At 38.0% G+C, this 26,460-nt stretch overlaps 1 protein-coding gene across 2 annotated transcripts; it reads left to right on the forward strand.

Moving 5' to 3' along the window:
• The first annotated feature begins 7,694 nt into the window (after nucleotides 1-7,694).
• Nucleotides 7,695-24,871, forward strand: drd2a (dopamine receptor D2a). 2 transcript variants are annotated; one of them, XM_062419036.1, is made up of 7 exons: nucleotides 7,695-7,973; nucleotides 15,133-15,242; nucleotides 19,371-19,507; nucleotides 21,105-21,313; nucleotides 22,405-22,498; nucleotides 22,825-23,193; nucleotides 24,607-24,871. In XM_062419036.1, the coding sequence occupies exons 1-7, from the start codon at nucleotides 7,695-7,697 to the stop codon at nucleotides 24,801-24,803; spliced, it is 1,395 nt and encodes a 464-aa protein (XP_062275020.1). In that variant the 3' UTR covers nucleotides 24,804-24,871. The 2 variants fall into 2 exon arrangements, with proteins under 2 accessions (XP_062275020.1, XP_062275021.1); XM_062419037.1 differs by lacking the exon at nucleotides 22,405-22,498 and having other exon boundaries at nucleotides 21,105-21,271; nucleotides 22,806-23,193.
• The last annotated feature ends 1,589 nt before the right edge of the window (nucleotides 24,872-26,460 follow it).

Consider the following 26,460-nt stretch of genomic DNA (forward strand, 5'->3'; position numbering starts at 1 on the left):
GTAATCTGTAAATCATTAAATATCAATTTAACTCCTCACTCTTCATTTATTTTATTGTCACTGTATCCAAACCAACTTTCAGCATCTTTTTCCTTAATCCTCCATCAAATTATGTACAATTAGAATCGCTGAATCCTACTACACTATTTTCTCAAGTACTACAGGGGCCATTATATAAATACAACTTTTTCAATGACCTATGGGGGAAACAGCAAAACAAAACAAAACATTCAGAAAGGCCTTCAAGTACACACTAGTATGCTTTGTTCTGTTTCAGTGCTCTGTTTTAGGAGCTTTAATTTCAGTGGGTCAATTTGAGCTCAATAAAGCTGCTGTGTAGTGTCACCATGCTTATTTTGTCCCTGGGACAATTATGTTACATTCTCAACTTTACAAAGATGCTGATTGGCTCAGCTATTTCTGCAGCCAGGGAAACATGAATCCTGTGAGTCAAATTTAAGATAATAGTAGGGATTCAGAGGCCTTGAACCAGGCTGGTAGTACCTTCTTGTCTCATAATTAGGTCTATACCTTGCTCATCATTTGGTATTTACTATATCATAACTTTGTCCTTTTGTGAGACAAAAATGCCATACAATTACATGACGACATAGTTCATTCTAATTCTAGGGTAGTGTCAACCCTGAATACTACCCTGGGACCTCCACAAATAAAGTAACAAGCTGACAAATCTCTACCGACCTCAATCCGCTTGTCCCTTACTGACAGATAAATCCACACTAACAGGCATTGACTTGGATTGCGTAAAACTATGTTTGACCATCACTAAGGACTTTTGTAGGTGTTTTAGACAGCTTATAAAATCGACAACATGTAAGGGAGTCAAGCAGGATTATCTAAAACCAGACTGAAAATCAAAAAGATTTTGTTCTCATTTCAATCAGGAGAGACCAGAGATAAAGTAAAATATGTTTATTATGCAGATGATATTAATGATTAGGTATTGTCATAGTCTTTGGCGCTTGGACTCTGCAGGGAGAATTTTTTAATCGAAGGACGTAAGTCCTGAGCATCAGCATGATAGATCCCCCCCATGGAGTCCAGACACTGGTGGTGGTGGCTGATGACTTCGATCAATCAATCTCGGGCCAGATCACAACAAGTCATCTTAAGGCTGAAACTGATCGGGCTGATGAAGTTGAAGTGTTGCTTTGAGGAATCTGAAGACTGGGTGGTGATGGGGAGGTGGTGGGTTGCGCAAAACAGCATCAAGAGAGCACCTGAGCAGAGAGGGAGAACATTTAAATATACAGCTGCAATATGATAGGCTGACAATGAAGGTGTGTCACCGTGCTATTGGTTAGACTTGACCAGGTGATGTGAACAGCTGATGTGTCAATTGATGCTCCAGAAATAACAGCAAGGAAAATATGAGCTTTGACAGAGATCAGTATGAGCTGTAAGAAGGATCAGGATGACTAAAGAATGAGAAATAAAACTATGATGTGAGCATACAAAAAGGTGGTCTTCCTGAACTTTCGCTAAGCTTCATGTTGTATTTGAAAGTTCACCTTCTCCAAGTAACATCTGATTGTTTTTTGAATAACTGCTCCTAAGAAAGAGCAAACAAACAATCCTACAGTATGTCCTGGAAGAACCTTCTAGCACATGTTTCTGGTAAAGGGGATGAGAACATGATCACAAATTTGGTGCTTAATCACTTCAGTTTGTAGAAGTAAATACATATTAACAGGGCAGCATGGTGAGTAGTCTGTTTGCTTCAAATGTCAACATACTGAAAGCAGAATCTTGGGGTACCCACATCACAAAGCAAAAATTGCTTCCCCACAGAGACCTCTATGCGATCCCTGATTTAACTGGATGCCCTCATAAAACACAAGTGCCAGAGTTCATGAGAGGCAAGCCTCTGAGGGATTATGTCCTTGTTGCTGTACTAGCAGCTCCTACTGGTTGCTAGGTGCCTAGCAACCAATTACAATTACAATTCCTTTAAATGCTTTTTTTAAATTTAAATTTAAATTTTAACGTTTGGTTGACTACATTTTAGTGAAGTCAAGGCCTTAAGTCAGGATATATAAGAATTAAGTACAATACACATTAGAAACCAGAACATTTCAATAGTGACACTGAATTCAAATCAGGTACGCTGGTTCATGTTTTAGCACTTGGCTTATATTATTGGCCCTGACCTGCGAATTACCTGTAGATATGGAAATTATTATTATTATTATTATTATCATGATCAGATAGGCTACAGGTCAAAGAGGATGTCATTTATAGAATAAAAGTTGTCCAGGGCAGCAGGGAAAGAGCAGAGGTTTTTGTTTATAAGCCAGCACCAGCTATCAGGCCAGCAGTGAGAACAGTCTCACATACTGTACAGTAAGTAAGGAAATAGAGTGGGCAAATAAATAAGATTAGACAGCGCAGGGCATCTGCAGGGTACACACACAGACTGGTGCCCCAGAGCAATGCTTACACATCCTCACTCACTCCCCTACTCTCTCTCTCTCTTTTCTTCTCACTATTTCTATCTAAATCCTCCCCCCTCTACTCCCTGCACTGAGACTGTGTCCTCTGACCTCCTCTAGTAACTGCTCTTATTACAGTTTTTCTAGACACATTTTTCTTGAAATTATGCTCAATTTTCCAAAACTCTAAACACAAATGCCTAACTGCAAGCTTCATAATCTTCAAACTTCCTTGTCAAAACCAAACTGTGGACTCAAAACCATGTAATCTTGCATCTAAGCCAAACTTTACCTTCATACAAAAGCCACACATCCATTACAAAATAACCATTACACACTGGTGAGATCAATTTAAAACACTACTGTAAAAAAATATTACTGCAATGAATAATGAACAATGAACACGATATAACACAACATGTGTACAATTTTATTTTTTTAATTGTTCACCATACTGTTGTAAAATCAACTGAAACTGAATGAAAAAGTAAATGTACTGTAAAAATATGCAACTGATAAAGATGCAAATGGAAACGTAATGTAAGTACAAATAATTTCCATATATTTACCAATATAAAGCAATCAAGCAACAGTTTGTACATATAGAAAATAAATCACATTTATTTTGGCTCAGGTCTTTTGTGGATGCATTGGGGGAAGTGACCCGTGGCCCTGTTATCTATCTATCCTGAGGCTCTGATTGGTGTGGGAACAACTTTGACTCACACTGTTTTCACCTGGAGAATTGTGTGTTAATTGGGTTCCAGCTGCGATTACTTGATTTAATGATATTGAATGCCAGTGCTCTCTAAATGAACACATGAGTGAACACAGGGGAATAGTGTTTTGGGAAGATGGCATCATGGTTTGGGATGTTTTAATTAAATGGCCCGGTTATGGTGTGTAAGCAATAAGCTGTTTATGTTGTTCTATTTTCTAGAAAAAAATACATTGTAATATGTTCATCTTAGCAATGATGGTGAATAAACATGATGTGAATTACTGTAGAAACAGCAGACAATCAATGAACAAACATGAACTACTTCACATCTTCACATTCACATTCCAAGTCAAGGTTGGACCAGGTGTTCGACGTATAAGGTAATATAATCAGTGCAGGGGCATTCAGATGTTCCGTAGGTTAGATATATCTGACCCTATTAAAAAAGTGACACATTACTAAGAGAGTCTGTCCTTCACAAGTGAAACGTGTCCTAATAGCAGCTTTCCAACGACCTCTGAATAATAATAGTTGGTGTTTGGTTAAGGCTAAAGAAGGAAGTCAAAGCTCCAGCCACACCTGTAGGAGAACTTTATTAACAGACCAACGCGCTTTGGTTTGCAGCCTTCATCAGGGTCATCATAAAACATATTACAAGCAGCATTTATATAGGTTTTTTTTTTTTTTTTAATTTAAATTTAAAGGTAAAAAAAAAAAACCCAATGTGCATTCATCCAGATATGCAATGGATAATGCACCAAGGTGGATTGGGTACATAGTCATGTGACTTCTGGCCAATCATTGTCCCAGGCAGGCAGGTAGGCAGGGGGAGTATCCAATACATGACAAGGGTGACACCTTCTCCACGCACCTTGGAAGTAGTGGAAGTGCCAGAAACCTCCACCCTGTTTTAAAGGCTGACAAGTATCTCTAAAGAGTCAACAGTTAAACAGATAAATACAAGTTGAAAAAAGTCAACGTTGCTGCCAAACTGAGTTCATAGGCTCCATACTAAGCCCAAGGAGGTGATGAAAAGATGTATGGTACTAACTGCAGGCATCTCTGTCACTTGCTACAAGTAGCTTCACTGATCAAGAGATGAATCATTGATCATGAATGAGCATGGAGAAAAAGCACTGCCTTGAAAAATCTCAAAGGAAAGCATGGCTTCACATGTCAGGTTTATTAAAGACAACCTGGATGTATGTTCCTGGATGTAAGCCTCTGGCACTATATTTTGTAGGCAGATAAGACAAAAGACATCATGTTAGAAAGAAAGAAAACACTGCATAGAAACACCTACTCATAAAACATTGATGCAGGCAACATCTTGGTTTTCCTCAGAATCTGGACAGCTTGCAGCCCCTCAGGATCAGTTCAGTGTTGCAACCCTGTCTCATGATGTTGGCAAACATAATCAGCGTATGTGCACAGGCCTGATTTTTTCACATGAATGAGGCACTACATCTATGAGGTTGTAGGGAGACGGTACGGGTGGATGGAAGTTGTACAAAATCAGGACAGTGACACTGAAGATCGGGGCTTCCATCCTGAGTCCTGTGTGTGATTAGGTTTAGGCAACATAAGCACTTTAGTTAAGGTTAGAGAGACATGTTTAGGTACAAAAACCACTTAGAGTTGGGGAACAATCATAATTTGGGATAAAGGGTGTTGGTCCAATATAATGATATAAAAGGCTTCACCAAATCACTTTATTGTCACTTATTGTCAAAAAAACTACTCTGTCTGTCTTTGGCTGCAGATTTGTGGTGATGTGTGTTCATGTTGTGATGCTCTGATCTATATGTACACACAGCCCTTTTACACGTTGCACTGCTGCACATAAATGAACCAAAATAACAGGGGAATATTGAGATGTCCACACAGTCCTAAGATTTATTGCCTTGTACTTGAACACTTGAAATATGGTGTGGATTACAGGTACTACATCCTTAAAGTTAGACCACCTTCATTGCCATGTCACTAGACGGTGTCTGTCACTCAAACGTAATTACAGGTCATTCTTCGCAACTGACGTTATGACCTACAGCGGGATTTTTAATTGGGAGTGTAGACTCAAAGAAAATTAGGATTTTGGAATGGCAAAGCCAGAGGACTGATAATGGTGTTGTGTTATCTGATGGTAGTCATGGAGATATCCAAAATATAAAAATGTACTTAGTACTAAATGTGTTCTCAAAATTAATCAGGATTTGAATGTTTTTTGTGTCACCTTATTTGTCATGTGCACATGTATTTTAGCACAGTGTACATCTGAAAACTCTTACAACTCCATGCTATTCATTCATTCTTTAACTTTATTTAACCAGATTTTACAGTAATGTGTGCAACACTCAGCAGTTAACAGTGATAGATAACAGTCCTAACCTAAAAACTAAATTAAGTTAAAATTACAGTACATGACAACAACGATCACAAGAAACCATTACATGAGTAAGAAAATAATTGTTGTGTTCTGGAAATGAAATTAGGTGCAGAGATAAAATGAGTTAGATGTGATTTGAAGTAGATTTCAGTCAGCAGGAGCAGCTGCCTGAAAGGCTGTAGAATCAATTATGGTGTGAGTGAGAGAGGGAGGAAGTGAAAATGGAGGTGGAAAGTGGGCAATGACAAACATTAATCCAGACAGGTATGAGGGAACTGCACTGCTAAGGGTTTTGTAAAATAAGATATATATGTTTCAATGTTATTCAAAAAGGATTAGATTTATTAAGTTTGCAGAGTAGTGGGTTTCATAACATGTCCATTGCAAAGCTGAGATTTGAATGATGTTTAGTGTCAAATTTGTTGAGAAGGGATTTAGATAAACAATGAACCACGGTCTATTCAAACTTAAAAATTGAAGAGGAGAGAGAGAAACGAGAGGAGAGAGAAGCACATTGAAAATCAACTTTGAAAATAGTATGTCCAGGACAGGAAAATGGTGGATCCAATACATAAATCAAGGAATCTAAGTCTGTCTCAATGTCACAGTATTTTTCAATCACATGTAACAAGAAATACAGTAATTAAAGGAACTGAACACATTCAGTCTGTTTTAATTAAACAATGCTGCTGTTTAGTAGCATAATACCATTAATTGTGATTTCCTAAATCATGTGGATCCAACGGAAGACAGCTACATTTTTCTCACAAATATTGACGAACCTGATATTAATTTTTCCATCTTATTTTCAACAAACCACAAGTGCAGAGCCAAACCAACAATGAACTCATTCTATTTTCAAGTATAACATTCAAAATCATTAGCCTAACCCTTTAAGCATACTGAGCAGAGTTTTTGACCACTAGTAATATTTCAATGTGTTTGTGAACACACCAATACATGCAAGAACATGTGGGTGACACCATACACATTCCTACCAATTGCAGAGGGCATACAACCTATGCTATTCTGCCATTATCAATTTGTGGTGGTTATAGGCCAAGAAATGTAGCTATTAGACTGGAACAGGCAGGTAAGAAGAAGACTGGTAAGAATTTAAATATGGACAGTGCAGGCTTTTGTTTATGTTTCATGTTTTGTTATAATTCCTGTTTTATTTTGTAACCCATGTACACTTGTGTTGATTCCTATATTACTTCCGGTTACCCGAGTTCCCACCGGTTTTCCCGCACACCTGTACCTTGTAATCAGTCCTGCCCTGTTTATACCCTTATGTCACTTCTAGTTTCCTGTCAGATTGTCATTGTCCCCTTCATGAGTACATGTTTTTCTGCCTTTTTTCCTTGTATTTGCCTGCCCAGTTTGAATATTTGGATTTTGATTTTTGTGCTCAATCTCTGAATGCTTTTTGCTGCCTCTGCTGATTGTCTTTTTGTATATGACCCGTGAGTACTCAAGTTAAGAGTTTCACTTTACGGACTGTGTGCTGAGTTTTGTTTTGCCCTCTGCCTCTGGGTCCCAGCAAGTATTACACAAACAATGCATCTTGGTTAAAAAACACAAACTAGTGTATTTGCTTACAATAAAACTCCACAGGGTACTTACAACTTTCTGATTTTTTACAAAAAGAATAAAATGAAATTAAGTTAAAATTCTGTGCACTGGATGTATAACAATATGTTGTAGTGAATGTGGACTTTGTGCTTTGAAGTTTTATATACAAGGTCACCTACGAGATTAATTTATACCAGTTCCCTAAATTAAGTCTACATTTCTCCTTAAATTCAAGACATCATAGATTGTATGGTTGTAGTTTCATTAGATGGAAATATGGCAGGTACCTTCTACATTATTTACACATATTTGGAATCTCCACTATAATTAAAATAAATATGGGTCTATTACTCAGTGCAGCAGGGTTAAAGAGATTAATATCCAAGTTTCTATTAAACAACTACATAAGGAATACAGATTATTCCAAAGTGTTACATTCTCATTTCTTCACAAACTCTCTGGAAGCTTTCACATAAATACATGTATAAATCCAAATAAAATATTCTGTCTGTCTTCATGTTTTGCAGGGCCTGCTTTTGGCCGTCATCACTCACAGCTAATGGATGTCTTTACCCAGTATGCCTATAATGACAGTTTCTATGACAATGGAACATGGGGCTTCAACGAAACAGACCACGAGCAGAAGCACCCTTACAACTACTATGCCATGCTGCTTACGCTGCTCATCTTCGTTATCGTCTTTGGCAACGTGCTGGTGTGCATGGCTGTGTCAAGAGAGAAGGCTCTGCAGACCACCACTAACTACCTGATCGTCAGCTTGGCAGTAGCTGACCTACTGGTGGCCACACTGGTTATGCCCTGGGTCGTCTACTTGGAGGTAGGAGAGCAGAGATGCACACATGAACATGCACACACACGCACACACGCACACACACACACACACACACACACATGCACTCTTCATACATACTCGATAAGACATACATAAGCTGACATGCCCTACACAACAAACATGCTCTCCCTTACCATGCTATCTTCCTTAACCTCTTTTTCTCTTTGTGTTTATCTTGTGTCAAGGGACCAGGATCAGAAAACAAAAGTGGAGATAAATTAGAAAAAGGGATTTGCAGATTTGCAGTGTAATAGCTATAAGAGGGTTTGTACCGTTAATAAAACATTAGAGGGTGAGCTCTGAAAGCAATTAGCGCCTCGCTTTTGGAAAGAATATCAAGTTAAAAGACAGACTTCAGTTAGGCATTATGAGGTTTAATCTGAGAAAGCATTTAAAATATATGACAGGTATTTATATGTAATTTGACACCAGTAAAATAATGGTGAATGAAGGGTTTGTGCCAAGCAAGCTGCCCATAGTTATCAGCAGGTCAGGAGCTCAAGGTGAAACTGGGGTGAACGTTAATGTGTTCACATTAGCATTGCAAATATCAGTCCTGCAGTGGTTAATGTAGCAGCACTATGTGACAAAGTCAAAATATCAGACCGGTCCGTTCAGTCAGATGTCAGATGTTTATGAATAATTCTTCTTCATTCTAAAAAACCTAATTTTGCATTCTCTGCTGTTTAAAAAAGAAAAAAGAAGCAGTTATGACACATCAACGCCTGCTATCCAGCGCAGCCTAAACACAGAACAGAGACTGGGGTCTACATAAAATCAGCTCCAGTCTAAAAATCAATAGTAAGCAGGATGTGGGCTATCTTTCAGAAAAATATCTCTCTCTATCTATCTGTCTATGCTCATCTCTTCTGTCTATCTACGTGGTCCTGGGGTTACTCCTGACCATCAGGCTTTAGGTCACGCTGTCTGATGTTGAGAAAGGCAATCTAAGACTACAGGGACTCTAATCCTCCTGCGTCTCTCAGTGAGCCATGATGATTATCACTCTGATCAGATTACAGTGTATAAATCCATGGGATGTCATGGTCTCTCCCTGTCACTATGCATGTTTGTTTGTACATACAACACAATGGTGTTCGGAAATATGTCACATGGCCTCTTATTGGAATATTAATACTTTTGCTTTTACTATTCAAATGCTGTTACACAGAAAACCTTTTTTGTTGCCAATCGCACCAATTATGAGACTAAAGTTTGTTTGTCCATAAGGGATGCAACCTGCATGCTGTGTTTGTTTTTATCAGGATTATTTACCTCTGTCTCTGTGGATGTGGGCAGCCGGGTAAACACAGAGGGAGCCTAGATCAAGAGAAAGATTGAGAAAAGAGGGAGTTGAATTTTAACCAGCTCTCAGCTATCAAAGCTCCAAACTTTCAAGCGTACAACATTCTCAATTAAATATTAACTATAGACTATATCATAGCAGCAAAGTGATTCTCTGATTATGTAAAGTGGTTTGAATTGCACAGGTGTTTGTTGCTAATTGTGATGAGTAGTGGAAACAAACTGAAACCTGCAGTTGATAAAAGTGGTAATACTATATGTGTTTTGGGAGCAACTCCATCACTTTGCTATCAGAACATTGAGCAAAACACTGGATTATGTTCAGTTTAACTGTTTTACACTTCTAACAGTGTTTTTTTAAAGATTTGCTAAATTATTATTGCTTTATACAATCTGTGAATGATTAAGGTAAAGAAAGTATAATTAATGTATATTTATGATTAGGCAACATTGATATATTATCGCCATGGCGAACTGGCAAGCAAACAATTTGTACACAACCAGCAGACATACAGCAACATTAGAATTCATTTGGAGTTGTTTCTGTCCACCTGGTGAATGTAAGTCCAATATTCACTCTCTTTTTTAGCTCTGTCTAAAACTCCTGAGAGAAATATCTGTGTCAAAATGATCCACCACATTCACCAGCTAGCCGCTAATTCTGTCTGTTTCCCGTTTGTTGCTGGGCAGGTAGCATAGAGAGGGTTATTCACAACATATTCACAAGAAAACAGCTGCCTGTTGCTACTGAAAACGATGCTGATGAGAGCAATGACAATGAACCAAAATACTCAAGCTGTGGTCCAAAAAACCAAAACATTGAATATAAAGATGCTGAAATGCTCATCAAGCTGAAGGGAACAACACAGTCTGGTGATAATGATCTGTGGGTTTAGGTAGGAATGACTGTTTTCACATGTTAGTGGTCATGTGGTGATGTGGTTTCCAGGGATACTGGGCCGTCTTTGGAGACATATTAGACAATCTTGTTTCCTGTAACCTCACGTGGATAGTAACATGGAAACATCAGTTTACAAGAACACTTTTATAGCTGCTGTCTTGATTCCGCTAGAATCTAATGTGGCTTTTTTTGCGGTCTAGAGAAGGGTCACCAGTATCACACAGTCCTTTCTGACAAGATGAGGACAGGAACATGTATAAAAAATAGTTATGGTAGTTAAAAAGGCAAATATGTTCCCTGAAAATGTGTCCTCTACAATACACAATAGTCATAGTCATTAAACTTTAAGCAATTTGGAAGATCATTTGAAAAGAAACTCTGAAACAGGATACTTGTGTGGTCTGTTGGTTCATTTAGGATCGATGGTGGTGGATCTGCAGTAAAGGATTGTTGCTATTTTGCTCACTAACTTATTTGCTGGATATATTTAGACACATTTAGATCACACATTCTTTCACAAAATTATTTATGTGAGTCACATGAATTTCAGCGACCGCAATGATAAATATTTCATTTAGCTTAAGAATTGTTTACGGTTTCACAATGTTTTCTTGAACACGCGTGAGGATGGAGGGTGATACACACCAAGTCTAAAGAACAAGAACAATCCCTTTTAGGCAGTTTCTTACACAGAGTAGTACTCCAACTTATTTATATTCTTATCTGTCTAACCATCTTTTTATCCCTAGACAATTTGATGAAGTTCTCCACATATTAATATGCTGAGAAATGGGCCCTAGTTGTTTGTCAGAATAAAAATGGATTACCCAGCATGTGTTTGGAGTGGGATCCTCATCTGATTTTGGCCCATCTTTGTAATCATCTTAGGCTGTCATGCCTCCTGCTAATGTGAAGTGGGATACACTGAGACAGTATTAGTTAGACTTAAATACTATAAATTCTTGTAAATAAGAAATTATAAGTGGGTATGTTGATTTTTCTGATTGCCTGAGTCTGATTAAGGTTAAAAGTCAAATACAGATAAACACATCGAAAAGCCAGTTTATGATAATTTCTAAATTTACATTTAAGTTGAGAAAGTGAACATTAGGAATTCACAACAGCTGAGTTTTGGTTTAGAGGCCTTTAATGATAATAATAATGATAACAGTTAACACTTTCTGAGAGTTTGGTAACAATATTGTGACATAACAGCCTCTATTCTCTCCCGATACACACTCCAAATTTTTCGTTATCTATCTGCAAACTTGTTTTACTATATTTTAGTGTCTCAGACAAAGGCTGTGAATGAGTTTCTTGTGTTAAAAATATATTAGCATGAACTACAGTGAGAGCTTAGTCACAGAGTGTGGGCAAGGCATTAACTTGCCCTTTATTACTAAATGCTAAATTAGCATTAATTACCATAATTTTCGCTTTCTGCCAGGTGTGACTGATTTAGAGCATGTATGGGGGGCACATTATGCTTGACTTCAGGTTTAGTGTTTGTTTAAAATCAAGGTGAAAAAAAAGCACTGATGTCTTTTAGAGGTTTAGGGTTAATAATAATACCAAGAAGAACAAGAAGAGAATGAATGACAAAAACAACAAAATATGAGATAGTGAAATTTTAAAATGAAATTAAAGGATCTAGCTTCAGTGTATTTTGTAGTTCAGTCTGTTCAAAATGTGCAGAGTGCATGAAACTTGCATACGCTTATAGCTATTAGGGTTAAGTAATTAATTGTGTTCTGCTGCTAAATGAGAGAGGAGATGAAGCTTTAATTGTAGAACTTTGTAGATTGTCATGATGTAAGTATAGTATTCCCTATTGTCAATAAGCAAATCTGATCACACTTTAACATAAAAGCACTGATGAGCATAGAATTATTTATTATGAGACTTGCATGTTATATGTGCAAGGAATGTATCCTATGTTCTTTGAAAAGCTGTTTGTCTTTGTAGTACTTTTCAGGTTGTCCTTTTGTGTATGTACTTCATAATTTGTTCTATGCAAGTCCTACAATAATGAAACGTATTCTTTATTATAAAATTATGAATAAAGACAGCCAGTTCCCCAGCCTTCATTACTGCATTCTCAATTTCCCAACACCTTTACAAATTAAATCAGAATGATGATACATCCTGAATTTTGATACAGTACACACATATGCACAGTCTGAAGCAATACATTAATACAGAGGAGTGGAGGACAAATAGGACAAAACTGAGAAAATGTGTATGTCCCACAGTCAACATTTCATAACAGTTATTCTGTTTTAGCATAGCTTTGTTTTGATTTCATTGCGTGAGACATGGTGCTGTAAAAGTTTCACATGCAGTAGATGTGTGTCTTCACACTGATGTGATTAGACATGTGTTGCAGCCATGAGGGCTTCTAATGGCTTTTAGCTCTTGTGAGCAAGGCCGCAGGACGTAGGTGTGTGGAGGGTGCTGTAGCAGCCCCTGGCATATGGTAGAGGTCCTGCACCTTCACAACAAGGCTATAACTGGCTCAGTTTTAAAGCTAGAGTAGAAATTCTGGTATGATATGAAACTAGATGAATCAGGAACTATCTTGCTAGCTTTTCCGGAAGGGGGCTAAATAATTCACCAAAATTGGGCTAAATACTGGCAAGGGAAAAATTGCCATGGTCATTTTCACCTCTCTCAAGAATCTGAATGAAAATGGTTTCTATGGGTACACATGAGTCTCCCCTTTACAGACATGCCTGCTTTATGCTAATCTCATGCAGTTTTATGCATGCAGTATAAATGTGTTATTTTCACCTATTCTAAAAATGGTGTATTTGAATATTTCTGCATACTGGAATCCCTAAACAGTCTTGGAATTGTATAAATTTCATATGACTGGAAAGCTGAGACTTTTGTAGATTCAATGAGACAAACTGCATCTATGTGTAATGATGTTAGTGTCCATAGTAACCATTTTATTGTAGTGAGACCATTTAAAAAAAACTTGAACTCACTGTATAAATAATCTATTGTTACCTCTAGGATAATGACAGCCTCATGAAACGTTACAGCTACAAACTAGAGGACTAATTTCGTTCATTAAGAGTATGCATGGCTTTCCTAGGTTGGTTTCTGGTATTCTTCCAGAAGTCTCCAAATGTCAAAAGTTTTTAATACCAAATCATAACATAATTTTTTCTATGGTATTCCTCAAGGTCTTCATGTGGTATTTTGAAGGGAGTTTTTACCATTTTTTATCAATTCTCAAATGGTCAAAAATTGTTAAAATCTGTGTAACAAATGGTATCAACAGTGGTTGCAACAACTTATGAGACATAATTGAGCATAGGAATGGCCATCATATACTTCCCTCATAACATTTCAAGTCTTCCAAACTTTCAAAATTTCAATAGGCACCTAATCAAAACACAACATTTATTACAGACAAATGTCTGGAAAAATTCACACACACACACAGTGCTGAGCTGCATTTAAAATTAAATTTCAGGTTCCCAGCTTTCAGAATATGTATACCATGTCTATGTGGCATATACTATGGACCTGTTATCTCCCCAAAAGAAATTACCTGTCCCTTTCCCCAAAAAAGACAAAAATAGGTCTATGATGGGTTTCTCAGGGTTACATAAATAAATAAAGTTTAATTTAATATTTGATGGTTATGTTCATATGCTAATGATATTTTGATTTCAGTAAGTGGTTAGTTTTGGACCTTGTGTTCCAAATTTTCTTTGTTTCATGATTCTTTTCATAGACAAGTATTGCATGTTTATCAAAGTATACAATTTTTTAAGGTTCATAATCATGTGAGAAAACACTTTACAGCACATATAATTTATAAAGTTCTTCATTCCCCACAACTTAGGCATAATGCATCGTCCCCACAGCATCCCCACTTAAAACATGTTCCCCAGGCTATGCTTGTTAGTCTGATGAATTTGTTATGGGCTGCAGCAATGATGAGGATATAAAAAGTACAGCGTGGGGCCCATAGAGCTGATGATGGTAGCAACCTGTAGATTGAAAAAGAGAGATCCAAAAGAGAAAGTGAATGCAGAGGATAGTGAAGAAACACAGAGAAGACAAATGTCAGGAGCAAAAGGTTGGAAAAATGCAAAAGAGGAAAAAAGAGAGGTTGCGACAGGGAGAAGGGCACTCATTAGGCTGTCGGATCATTCTGCAATCACCTTTAGTGTTGTAGACACCAGCAATAACATATGTCTCTTTAAACTGTCTTTATTTCATAAAGACATGGCCTATGGACAAAGATTAATCAGCCACAGAGAGGTAGCAGCCCCCCACACACACACACATCTTTGTTACCCTTTTCAGAGCTGTGGGAGGAAGCGGGCAAGCTGTACTGTCAGGTGAGGTGGGTGGCATCAGTGCCGTCAGGCCTGTCAGAGCATTACTGATGATGTTAGTTTCATTATAGGGTTCGACCATGTAACAGAAAGCAGCAAAGGGATGAATACAAATCGGTTTCTATCATGTCTTTCATTGAAAGCCACTTGGAGCTCAGGATCTGGGTGCATGTTATAGGATAATTATCTCACTAACGTTGAGGGTAGACTTGCAATAATCTATAATGTTTATTTCCTTCCATTGTCAGTGAGAAGATGCAATCTAGATATGTAGATAGTCTGCCACTTTACCCCATGTCAGGTGTAACTTTTTATTTTATTTTAACCCCCTTACCCCTCCACCCCCATCATTCTTTTCTCCCATGGTTCAGTTGTGCTCTTCATTCTCTCTCTCTTTCTGTTACTGGTGTGGAAACAGTATTAAAAAATATACATGTAGGCTTGCCTGTCATGCCTGTCAGGATTGCTTTTTGTTGAAGAGGGAAAACACATAATTTCTGTCGAAGTGTGGGCAAGTGCGCTGCCTTTGTTCTGTTGACTGTTACTGTGAACTGCCATTTGTTCATGTTTTCTCTTCTAGGTAGTCGGAGAATGGCGCTTTAGCAAGATCCACTGTGACATATTTGTCACATTGGATGTGATGATGTGTACAGCCAGCATCCTCAATCTCTGTGCCATCAGCATTGATCGGTGAGTTTACCACTATACGGATTGTTTAGTCCTGCCTGTCATGTTTCCCGCATGGATTTCCAAAGGAAATCTTTACCTTCTGAATAACAAAAGAGAAAGGGTAGCTTTAAATGCATGACCATCAAAGCCCACAAGTCTATTTATAGACTAAATGCCTTTTCCAGACATGGATTTCACACCATGCATAAGACCTCATATCATGTTTATTTGTATGGAGGTGCAATACCAGTCATAGTTACTAGTTACTCCCTCCAGATGTTCCAGGGATATAAATGTGAATATCTCAATATGACAAATTACAGCAATTAAGTGTGCATAATCCAATAAACACCTATAAAACAGGTGTGTAGGAGAATGGAATTTAGTGGCAAAGTTGTGGAATCCTGTACAATGTACAAAAAATGAAACCTGTACATTTATCAGGCATAAAAGAAACACAAAATACTTCCAAAAATATGTATTAACATAGAAAGTGTGTTAATACACATGTTTAAATGTTCTTAAGTTAAGTTTTTCATAATTAAGGGGCGTGACCAGTGATAGGGGGGTGCCGTCATAAGCAAGTCGCTACCACGGCGACAACGTTGGTTAAGTAATGTAATCACGGGGTAACCCCAGCTTCACAGAGTATAGGCTTAGCCATCACTATTTCAGTGTTTTTTCAGTTCATGACCATTAATTGTAACATATTGATCACCTAAAAATGTTTGTTCAGCATTTGGTTGTACTAAAAGATCCTCTAAAGCCTTGGCTCTTCAGTTTTGTCAAATCAACACATCTTGTTGAAATGGTTTTAATTCTGTTTTTCACTAGCAAAAATTAGCATTAGCATTACAATTCACCGTAGACTGTAAATGTACCGTGTTAACGAAGTTAGCAGCTAGTATTAGGGTTAACTCCACCCTGTTGTGCAAATATGATCACTTCTGGCTGGTGACAGTCAATTTAAGGCTTCACAACGGGAGTCCACAAATCAACGGGTGACATCACAGTGGCTGTGTCCATTATTTTTTTTATAGTCTACACTCTGATGACACACATCAGTGATACTGTCAGATGTGCAAAAGACTTGAAACTCCGAATCAGAAGGGCAGTCAAACACCGCTTTTCAGCCTAGTGTCAAGTTACTCTCTAATAATGGCCCCTGGGAATATACTTGTCGGTGCACAGCAGCTCCATTCATCCACAATTCAGTAATCTGACATAAGACAATATGTTTCATCTAAATAAATACGGAAATAAACAAAGTGCTATTTAAAACACCAGTGCATGAAAGCACCCAATGTTTTGTTACAAAACATTTCCCATCCAAATTCATTCATTATAATTCATCGATGCCTTGCCCGAAAATACATTCACAGCGCTTGTTAGTTGTGTAACTGGCATGATGACTCAGTGATTAATAATGGTGCCTCTATTAAAGTACAAACAGTTGAAGGAAGCAGAGTTGAATCAGAAAGCTGCTCATCAAAAGAACATGTAAAGCTTGAGCTTTCAATAAAACACAGCAGGAAGCAATCATGTATTCCAGGCAACCAGTATATGTCTTAGGTGCGTGAGAAAACTCTGTATTGTGTATGTAGCGCTTAAATTATCTAAATTATCATTCCCATATTTTCATTTTATCGAATCCTGTCATGTTTAATTTTACATGATTTTCTGCTTGGCTGCAATTCAATCTTAAATCCTTCTGCAAAACTAATATTCACCATCGTCCTACACACACACATACACACACACACACACACACACACATAGAATTTCAACTTGCATTGAAGTGATTGAATTAGAAAAGAAATGTCTCTCGTATGTGTAGAAAATTGTATTAGTCTGAATAATCTCATGGTAGATCATTGTTGTTGTGTACATCTGAAATGAATGCTACATGCATGCCAGAGAGGAATAACATCAACATTTACATTTAGATATTATTCATATGACGTGTGCATGCTCGCTGTGTACTTCTGAATACTAATCACTGAAGGGATGAGTGTGACATTATCAAGATTCACCTCCCCTGGCTTTGAGTACATTCCTGTGTCTACCAAAATGATGCTCATTTATGAAAGTTCACACAAATTTGTTTCCTTTTATCAATTCAGCAGCTCCAGGCAGCATTGTAATTTATACATCAAAGGGTTGTTTTTTTTTCCCTGTTAACTTTGTTCTTGTTCATAAACGTGTGATGAATTGGGAGGTGATCACATTTCGAGCTCTAGTTCTGTGACTCTATATGCTCATACAAATCTGACTGTTAGAGAAAAGACTATTAAGCAAGTTAGTCAGTCAGTCAGTCAATCAGTCAGTCAGTCAGTCAGTCAGTCAGTTAGTTAGTTAGTTAGTTAGTTAGTCCATTGTTAAAGTGATGAATACATTATTAGCATTTTGGGGTGCCCTCCAACATTGACCAATTAACTCACATCCCCCTTTTAAAGCAGAACTAATTAGACTAAGACAAAACTGCTTTTGTGTAGGAGGTGATATGAATATACGCATGCCAAATATGATGTTACATCTCTCTAATAATGTTGCCAAAAGCCAGACTGTTTTTAAGTTAAATTGGAAAGACATTTCCCAATCATTGTGCTTTAAGTGAGTCATGGACTATGCTGGCTAAACAGTTAGGCTCCAACTCGTGGTAAAATAAAATATATTTCTGTAAAGTTTATGTGCTGCCTATCATTTTTCTATTGACAAAAGTGAATCAAAAAGTGATTCAGTTTGTTATTTGCATGTGTTTGCACACACAGACAATTATGACACACCAAATAATGAGAAAGCAGCAAAAGACTGTTCAAGATGTTTATGTGAATTGACAGCTCTCTATAGCAATCCAGTTAATTTGACAAAAGTCTTCCTTCATCTTATTCCAGAGAGCCAATGTTCCATCTGGGTACAAACACTTGGTGTGTCATGCAAAATTGCACATCACTTTGATTATATAATATAGATATAATATGCATTTTTTATCATTCATGCTGCCATGCTACTCAAATGTACCCATCTGGAAGAGCAGGCAAGATTTTGTAAGTGACACCAATAAATTGTAGGCAGCACAGATTCTACTTTAAATCATGTTGAGCTTATATTTTTATGTGCAGAAAGTGGAAGACATACTGTAAAGCTCAACATAAGGATCTATGTGACTCTAGACAGGGCTGTTTGTGAACCTCTATGAAAATAGCATAGACCACCCCCATCTTATGTTAAGTCGTACTCGTTTGGGGATGAATGCAGGCTCAGTTAAATTTCAAAATGCATATTCAAATTCATTGTGACTTGACCTGCATTAACACAACTGCTCCATCTTGGTGCTTGACAGTGCTGTTTCCAGCTCCAAAGCTGTGATACAGGTTCAGATGGACAAAATATGTAACTGGTAATGCTTTATAAATTGTCACTTTTTCACACATGAGCCAAAAGCAAAGGTTTTAATTCTCATGGCTTATTTTCTCTAAGACTTGATGCACAATCCATGCCAACATACTGTTCGTGGAATAATAAAATGTCCTTAGATTTAGCCTGACGTCTCCAATGCATCTTTATAAACAAAGCCATTCAAAATAGTCTCTTGAAAGCCTTACCCGTTTGACTTTATGTCTAAACTCTTTTAAACCAAATTACACAGAAATCGATGCATGAGGCACTGTAGAAACCTGTGCATTTCCTGGTGATTAGAGCAGGTTCACTAATAAGGCCAGCCAATGTACCAAGGTTAACTGATAAGGTCTTTCCAGCAAGACGCTGGGGGAAAAACACAGCTTACCTCACAGTGCATCCTCTTCATATAAACTGCAGCACACAGCACATAGCTATTTCAAAAGGTCTACTCACCATCACAAAGGATCTGATGAAAGATGACAAGCAACATTTCTTGGTTTCACCACTTGTACATAGGCTTCATGCTTTTGGTCCTTCTTTAAGCTACATCTTCCACTGATGAAGGAAGGAAAATAGGGGAACAAATAGGGGATAATATGTTCCTTAAGCACATCAAATCATAGTCAAACAAATGAATAACTTACAGTTTAGATGAAGTTGTCATATTTCCCCTGTTGTCTTGCAGAAAAGTTTAATGTTTATATACATTCCAACTAAAGCAGCTATTTTTTTCCTTCGCCCTTTCAGTTATACAGCTGTTGCAATGCCAATGCTGTACAATACTCGCTACAGTTCCAGGAGACGGGTCACAGTAATGATCTCCGTGGTGTGGGTACTCTCATTCGCCATATCATGTCCCCTGTTGTTTGGCCTGAATAACACAGGTAAGAAAGAGTAAAATACACAACTGCTGCAGTCTTCGAATCAAAAATGTTTTTTAGTAGTGTTTGACTAAAATGGTAGAGCAATTGTTGTGCTGAACTGTTTTATTCATGGGTGCAAGCTTGCGTATCTTTTAAATGTTTGTTCTTTTAAATGTTCATATTAATGTTTCTCTATAGTACAATCTCAATGTCACTGGCCAAGTTGTATAAACTCACCTAGTGAAGTATTAGTTCATACTGACATGTAGCTACCTTTAGCTATTCTGAGCCCTTCAGGTTGCTTTTTCCGCAGACCAGGGGCTGTAACTGAAAATTAGAGTTAAAGTTGGTTCCAATTAAGGGCTTTTTAGGAGGCGCCAACTTGTTGCTGACCAGTTCCCATGGCTCGCTTCCTGTCACTTTGAAGCTCCAGTCATCCCTCAGAGTGCCTTGATGTAGTGCTGATTCAGCCGGGAGTCAGACGTTTGGAGTTGTGAGCCCTGCAACCGTTTTTGAGCAGGCAGTGGCTGCAGATCTAGGCAACATGAGATGCAGGAAACATGAAAGGAGACACCACAGCAGCAGGAACCACTGAAAATGTAATAGTAACTACAAAATACAACCAATCTACATTTGGTTTTAAACTATAGCAGCTCATATTTAAAACATTTCTATTTTTCACAGACTATCACGACCATAGATTTGTCTAGTAGTGACTGCATTTGCACAGTGATTTTTGATGTGATGTGTGAGCATACACACTCATTCGCAAATGAGGGCATGGCAAGTATCTAACATCTGTATCGCGGTTAAGTGACAGGTTCCAGGATGCTTTGACATGTAGACAGGGGATCAGACCTCCAACCCTGTGATTAATGGACAGACCGCTTTACCTCCTGAGGCACAGGCACCCTGTAGTGTGAAGATAACAAGTATCTAACATGAACTGCACAATGAGTGTGACATCCACAAAGTATCCATGACAACTCAGTTGTCATCTGTGCATGTTTGGCCACAATTGTTGCCTAATCAGAGCCTGCCTTTACGTTTTCAAGTTAACTTGGTGTGTTTTGGTTTTTAATCCAAAAGCTGTCCAAGGACTGTCACCTCAGCATGTGCTGGTATGAAGGGAGTTTAAACGACAGTGATGTCGCTCTGGGCAAATTTGGCTGACTTTAAAAGTAAATCAGTAAAATCTCAAATTAAGAAGCAACCAGTGCAGAGAGTCTGAAATTGGGGTGATATGATCTCTACATTTGGCACCAGCCAGAAGCCCTGTGGCAGCGTTCTGGATAAGCTATAAGGCAGTTCTGAGTGAGGTAGGAATAAAAAGGGTTGCAGTTGTCTAAGTAATGGGAGGGGGAAAAAAGAAAATTGTGTGAATGACCTCCAAGTGAGGCGAGTGGAGGAATGGTTACAGTTTTGAATGAATTTTCAAGAGATTTAAATCAAAGAGCCACTTTCAGTTCTTAGCTGGGAGTTCAAGCTTTAGCACGTTTTATTGTAAAACGTTTTCAAAGAGTCACAGTTGCAAAAAAAACTAAACCAAAAAATCATTTTTGGCTGAAACATAATATGCAGTATTAAGCCTTTATTCGCCTTGTGCTTATCTCCACAGCTACTCGTGATGAGTCTCTCTGTGTGATCGCCAATCCGGCCTTTGTAGTGTACTCCTCCATCGTGTCCTTCTATGTTCCCTTCATCATCACGCTGCTGGTTTATGTGCAAATTTATGTGGTGCTGAGAAAGCGCAGAAAACGTGTCAACACAAAACCAAAGCAGCGTGTATGTCAGGCTGCCGACCCCAATGTCGCCCCTTCACTGAAGGTGAGCTGCTCTAGCAATATCGCTCCTGTTTATGACTAACACTTTCATGGCTTGAATATGATACTGAATTGATTTATACCTATTATAGATATTTATCTTTCTGTACATGCTGAATATAGTTTTGCCCTTTGAGTTTACTTGTTGTCTTCATAAAACTGTGGTCAATAATTTTCTTGACCCAATTATGCTAGATGGTTTTATGGGAGGCATTGTATTACGTAACTACATACCGTGATGGGAAAAACATAAAAAAAGAAGAGGATTGATTTTCTCTGAAAAAACAATGGCCATTGAAAGGGCAAGGCTCAGTTTGACCTAAGGCATTTAAGTGCCCCCCCCCCCCCCCCATATCTAATTAATGAATAACTGATTCTATCCAAGAGACAAGTTTTAAACTTAATGTTACATTTATTGACACATTTCAGTGTTGAAAAGTCACCATGCAACACTAAATATGATGACCCCTTAAATTACCTTTTGCTTTTCTGGTTATTGATTTTACTGACGTAGTGAAACTCAATGGGCTCTGCACAGGAAGGCATGTAATGCTTTTGATCCAGTGCACTACATTACTCATGTTGATGCAGGGTTTTACCCTGCATCAACATGGATTTTTACGTGCATGTGTGTGTATGTGCGTGTGTGCATTTGTAAGTGTGTTACAGAAAAAAGACAGGGAAAGCATTCATAACCAACAGGGTTTACAGGGAATTCAGACTATACATTACTATACAATTTAATGATCTGTGAAGTCATTATAGGGCAGCATGTTGACAGATGACATACATAATCATTATGGAGTAAAATAATCTAATTTCTATAAAGTTTCACATATGCTGTTATTTGTTGAGATTGTTTTATTGCATTGAAATAATCTCAGCCAAAAGTTTATTAGGCTGTCATTTTAATGGAGTTGACTTTCAGTTATAGTTGAAGCTGCAGATCAGATTTGTGCTAAACAGTCTTTCTATGCCAAAGCATTGCCTTATTTAACCTGGGAGGCAGTTGGACCTGTGCTTCGGCAGCCTTTCTGTCAGTTGTGGCTTGACATTGTACCCTCCCCTGGCCTGACACAGCTGTTTTCATTTCAGGATAAGTGCACTCATCCAGAGGATGTGAGGTTGTGCACCATGATTGTTAAATCTAATGGGAGTTTCCCTGTCAACAAGAAGAAAGTGGTGCGTGGTGTTTTTTTGCTCTTTTGTTTAAAGCAGAGGGTTTTCCCCCTGAAAAGTTGAATTGTTGGAAACACATTTATTTTAGCAATGTGTCACCTTGAGTTTTTCCTCCATTTCTCAGACAAAATATAGTTTGAAAAGGCACCTTTCCGCCTCTGAGCACAGCAAACCTAAAAAAATAATGAAAGCATAATAGTTAATCTATTTATCTACCCTTTTTTATCTGCTACCTATTATTTCATAATATTTAATAACCTAAATGAAAAATGATGATATGAATCCATGTTTTTTCTGCTCCTCATTACCTTGCTCAGATATTTATCAAAGATGTAGCCAATGATGGGGAGGATCTGGAGCTGGATGAGCTCAACAACAGTGGCAGCAGCCAGAAACAGAAGCAGCAGCCGCACTGTGCTCTTGGAGACACCATGTCCACTAGCCACCAGCTATTGACGGCCAACAAGGCCAACGCTAGCCCCACCTCCTCACCGCCCACCCCTCCTGAAGAGAGCCAAAAAGCAGAGAAGAACGGAGACCCTGCGAAGGAGGTCATGGGGGAGCCAGCTCCCATTGTGGCAAAAGCCTTCCAGACGCAGGCCTTACCTAATGGCAAGACTCAGACCTCTGTGAAAACCCTGAGCAAGAGGAAGATCTCCCAGCAGAAGGAGAAGAAGGCCACTCAGATGTTAGCCATCGTCCTTGGTAAGTTTGTTACTGAAGTTTTTAAAAAATCCCCATTTGGTATAAATTATTTACAGTCAGTTACATTGAAGCTAAGATTAAAGTATATGCTGTTTTATGTGAGTTCACACATAAGAGTGGTGCTAACACTATAGAGTGAATCATTGCCATAAGCAAATATGTTTTTGTTGTCTTTTGCCCATTCAAAACGATGTGTAATCATCACATCAAACATCAATTCAGCAAGGTATTCTGTCAAACTCTTCAAGGCCAAATATTTGTTTCTGTTATAATTTACAAGATAATCTTATAATGTGCAATTTAGAAACATGTTTTTTCTTTTGCACAAGCTCCCAGAAATTTCAGGTCCTCGGCTGCTTCTCGTGGGTTTTTATTTACATCTAAAATATTTGGTAGGACCTAAAATAGAATTTGTAAAGACAGGCCAGACAAGACAGGCAGTGATGCAACTGAAAGAAATCGTTCTGATACTTAAATTGTAGTGTCCAGCTTTTGGTTGTTCAATATGGGGATATCAACTTACCATCGAGAACATTTTTGACCCGTTTGGCATTTTGGTCTATAGGTAAATTTGCATACTAGGGTTACTGTCGTTCGATAAATCAGTGCCAAATTGTGGTAGCTTGTGGGACTGAGAGTGAGCACAGCCCTGAAATAAGTTGACAAACATTTACCAACCAGAGCATCTCACTCAGAGGCTCCGATGCTGACAGGAGCACCAACCCGCAGATACGAAGAGACATGACGGATCCATTTTACTAACCTGCATGGCAGCTAGCAGCTAGTTGGCATGGCTAGCATTTTTAGGAGAGCCTAAACTGTATAAAAATAGGGTGTAGCTGTGGTGTCTCCGGTTTAACAGAATCGTGCTGGGCAGGTGACAGGTGCGTTTACAGCATTTTTTTCTGTGAAATAATTCACAACATGGATATAAAGTCACACAGGTGATGGACTGTTATGCCTAGTATGCTAATCCTATGGTCTATCTGTAATAACAACACAGGTGTTACTTTGTTATGAGTTGGTGTGCCGGATGCTTGAGACGACATATTGCCAGTCAATGTGGGAGAGGGTGAGGGATTGAAAGAGCTACTTTGGTACCTCGAGCCTGGGGTGCATTATGCCAAGAGTTACTATGACTTAACACATTAAAGACACTTGAAGGTGAAGACGGATGAGCTAAAAGTCAAGCTACCCAGGGCAGACAGGCTAGCTCTGACCACCGACTGCTGAACAGCTCTCACAAAGGATAGCTACATTACAATTTTTCTTAAAAATTGGGTGTTGGTCAATTGAAAGCAAAAATAAACTGAAAATGACGTCCTTAGTCTAATATAAGCGCCTCCTTTATCTTAACTTTCCCGAACCTCTTTGTCTTTCTCTAATATTTTCATTTTTCCCATATCTCCTCAGGTGTATTCATCATATGCTGGCTGCCATTTTTCATTACACATATCTTGAACACCCACTGCACAAAATGCAAGGTCCCCGCTGAGATGTATAATGCTTTCACATGGCTGGGCTACGTGAATAGTGCTGTAAATCCTATCATATACACCACCTTTAATATTGAGTTCAGAAAGGCATTCATCAAGATCTTGCACTGCTAAACTGCGACATCACTTGTCTGATCAGACTGAGGGAGGAATGATGAATAAAAAGCATTTCTTCGGGCAAATACCTCATCCTGTTAAGGAAAACGCACCACAGGGGGAAACTGCGATCTGCTTTTTAAAGTTATGGAGCTGAGTGACTGAAATACTGACAGTGTCTTATTGAAAGGCATGTTGGCTCTATGTGAATTGCTTGTGGAGTCATGTTTTCCAAATCACTGAATGTAAAACAAGGAATGTCTGTAACATTGACCTGTTTCATGGAGAAAAGTAAAAATGTAATATTGTTCTCTAAAATCATTGTGGTTGTCACGTAAGGAGCCATCTGTGTATATCACACACATACAAGTTGCAAACTGCTATTTATTGTGTGTGTATTTTTGTGTTTTGATGATGGAAATCTTCTGCAAATCTTATAGATATCAAGTCAGTGTTCATAGCAGTGTTAAAACCGATGCGTGAGCTCTTATTCTTAAAACCTATCACTGATTAAAATGTGTGTTAATGGCAAGAGACAATTTATTCGATTTACACACTGTATAATGTGGCTTTGCCAATATCCACATATTTGCAATTTTTATAAATTGAAAAATCATATATTATTATTATCATTATTATTATCATTATTATAATTGCTGTATATAGTTTTTTCTTAACACATTAACTGTAATTATATGCCTGCAATGGAAATGTGATGCATGCTACTCTGCTCCTCTACTCGACTTCTCAAGAAATGTATGTTTAACAAAAAAATGACAAAAGATGTTTAATAAATGGAGTTATGAGACACTGTAAAGGGCCACATGAATATCAGTGTTCACTGTGTGTATACAGATACACCCATAAATGTGATTTTTCAGCAGTCTCCCTTTTATTCCTAGGATTGGTTTGCAGTTTGAGTGATGTGTTTTACTGAAAGTTACTCTGCTGCACTGCTGCAGTGTGCAGTTGCTCTGTGGCAAACCTGATAATGACCTGTATGTGGACTTTGCAGCCTCCAGATATGTTCACGTGGAAGTGTGCAAACCCTGAATCAGCTCCCCGGGGCCTTTTGCTGAGTAAGAATGAGGTGAACTAAAATGATAGTTATAGCAATACGTCTATGTGTTTTTGTTTCAGACAACAAATCCTGCATTATTTTAAGTTAAATGAACTGAAACATGTTAATGTCAGTTAGTTAAAGGATAGGTTCACAATTTTTCATACTGACCATTAAAATATCCTATTTAAATGTGCTTACAATGTAAGTGATGGGGGGAAATTCACAGTCCTCATTATGAGCAAAAATGTGTTTGAAAGCTCATCTGAGGCTAATATGAGGGTTCAAGCGTCTGAGTTATAAATAGGATATCTTCCACAGTTACACTCCTTTCAGTAAAAAATTCCCTCTTTGTTTCTCAATGGACAGTGTTTTCTTGTTCAGCTACAGTGGAAGACTAACTGAAAGATAATGACTTGATTTGACTAAGTACTGCTGAAGCCTCAAAACTTGTATTTAAAACTTAAAATACTTTAAAGAAATTTTTTTTAAAAAGTAGGACTACGGATTTTGTCCCCCACCACTTACTTTGTAAACACAGTAAAAATAAAAAAGAAGGATCTTTTAATGGTCAGTATGAACAGGAGGAATGATTACAGCAAGAAAGACCTGTTT

The sequence above is a fragment of the Scomber scombrus genome, chromosome 5, assembly GCF_963691925.1.
Source record: "Scomber scombrus chromosome 5, fScoSco1.1, whole genome shotgun sequence".
Lineage (NCBI taxonomy): Eukaryota > Metazoa > Chordata > Actinopteri > Scombriformes > Scombridae > Scomber > Scomber scombrus.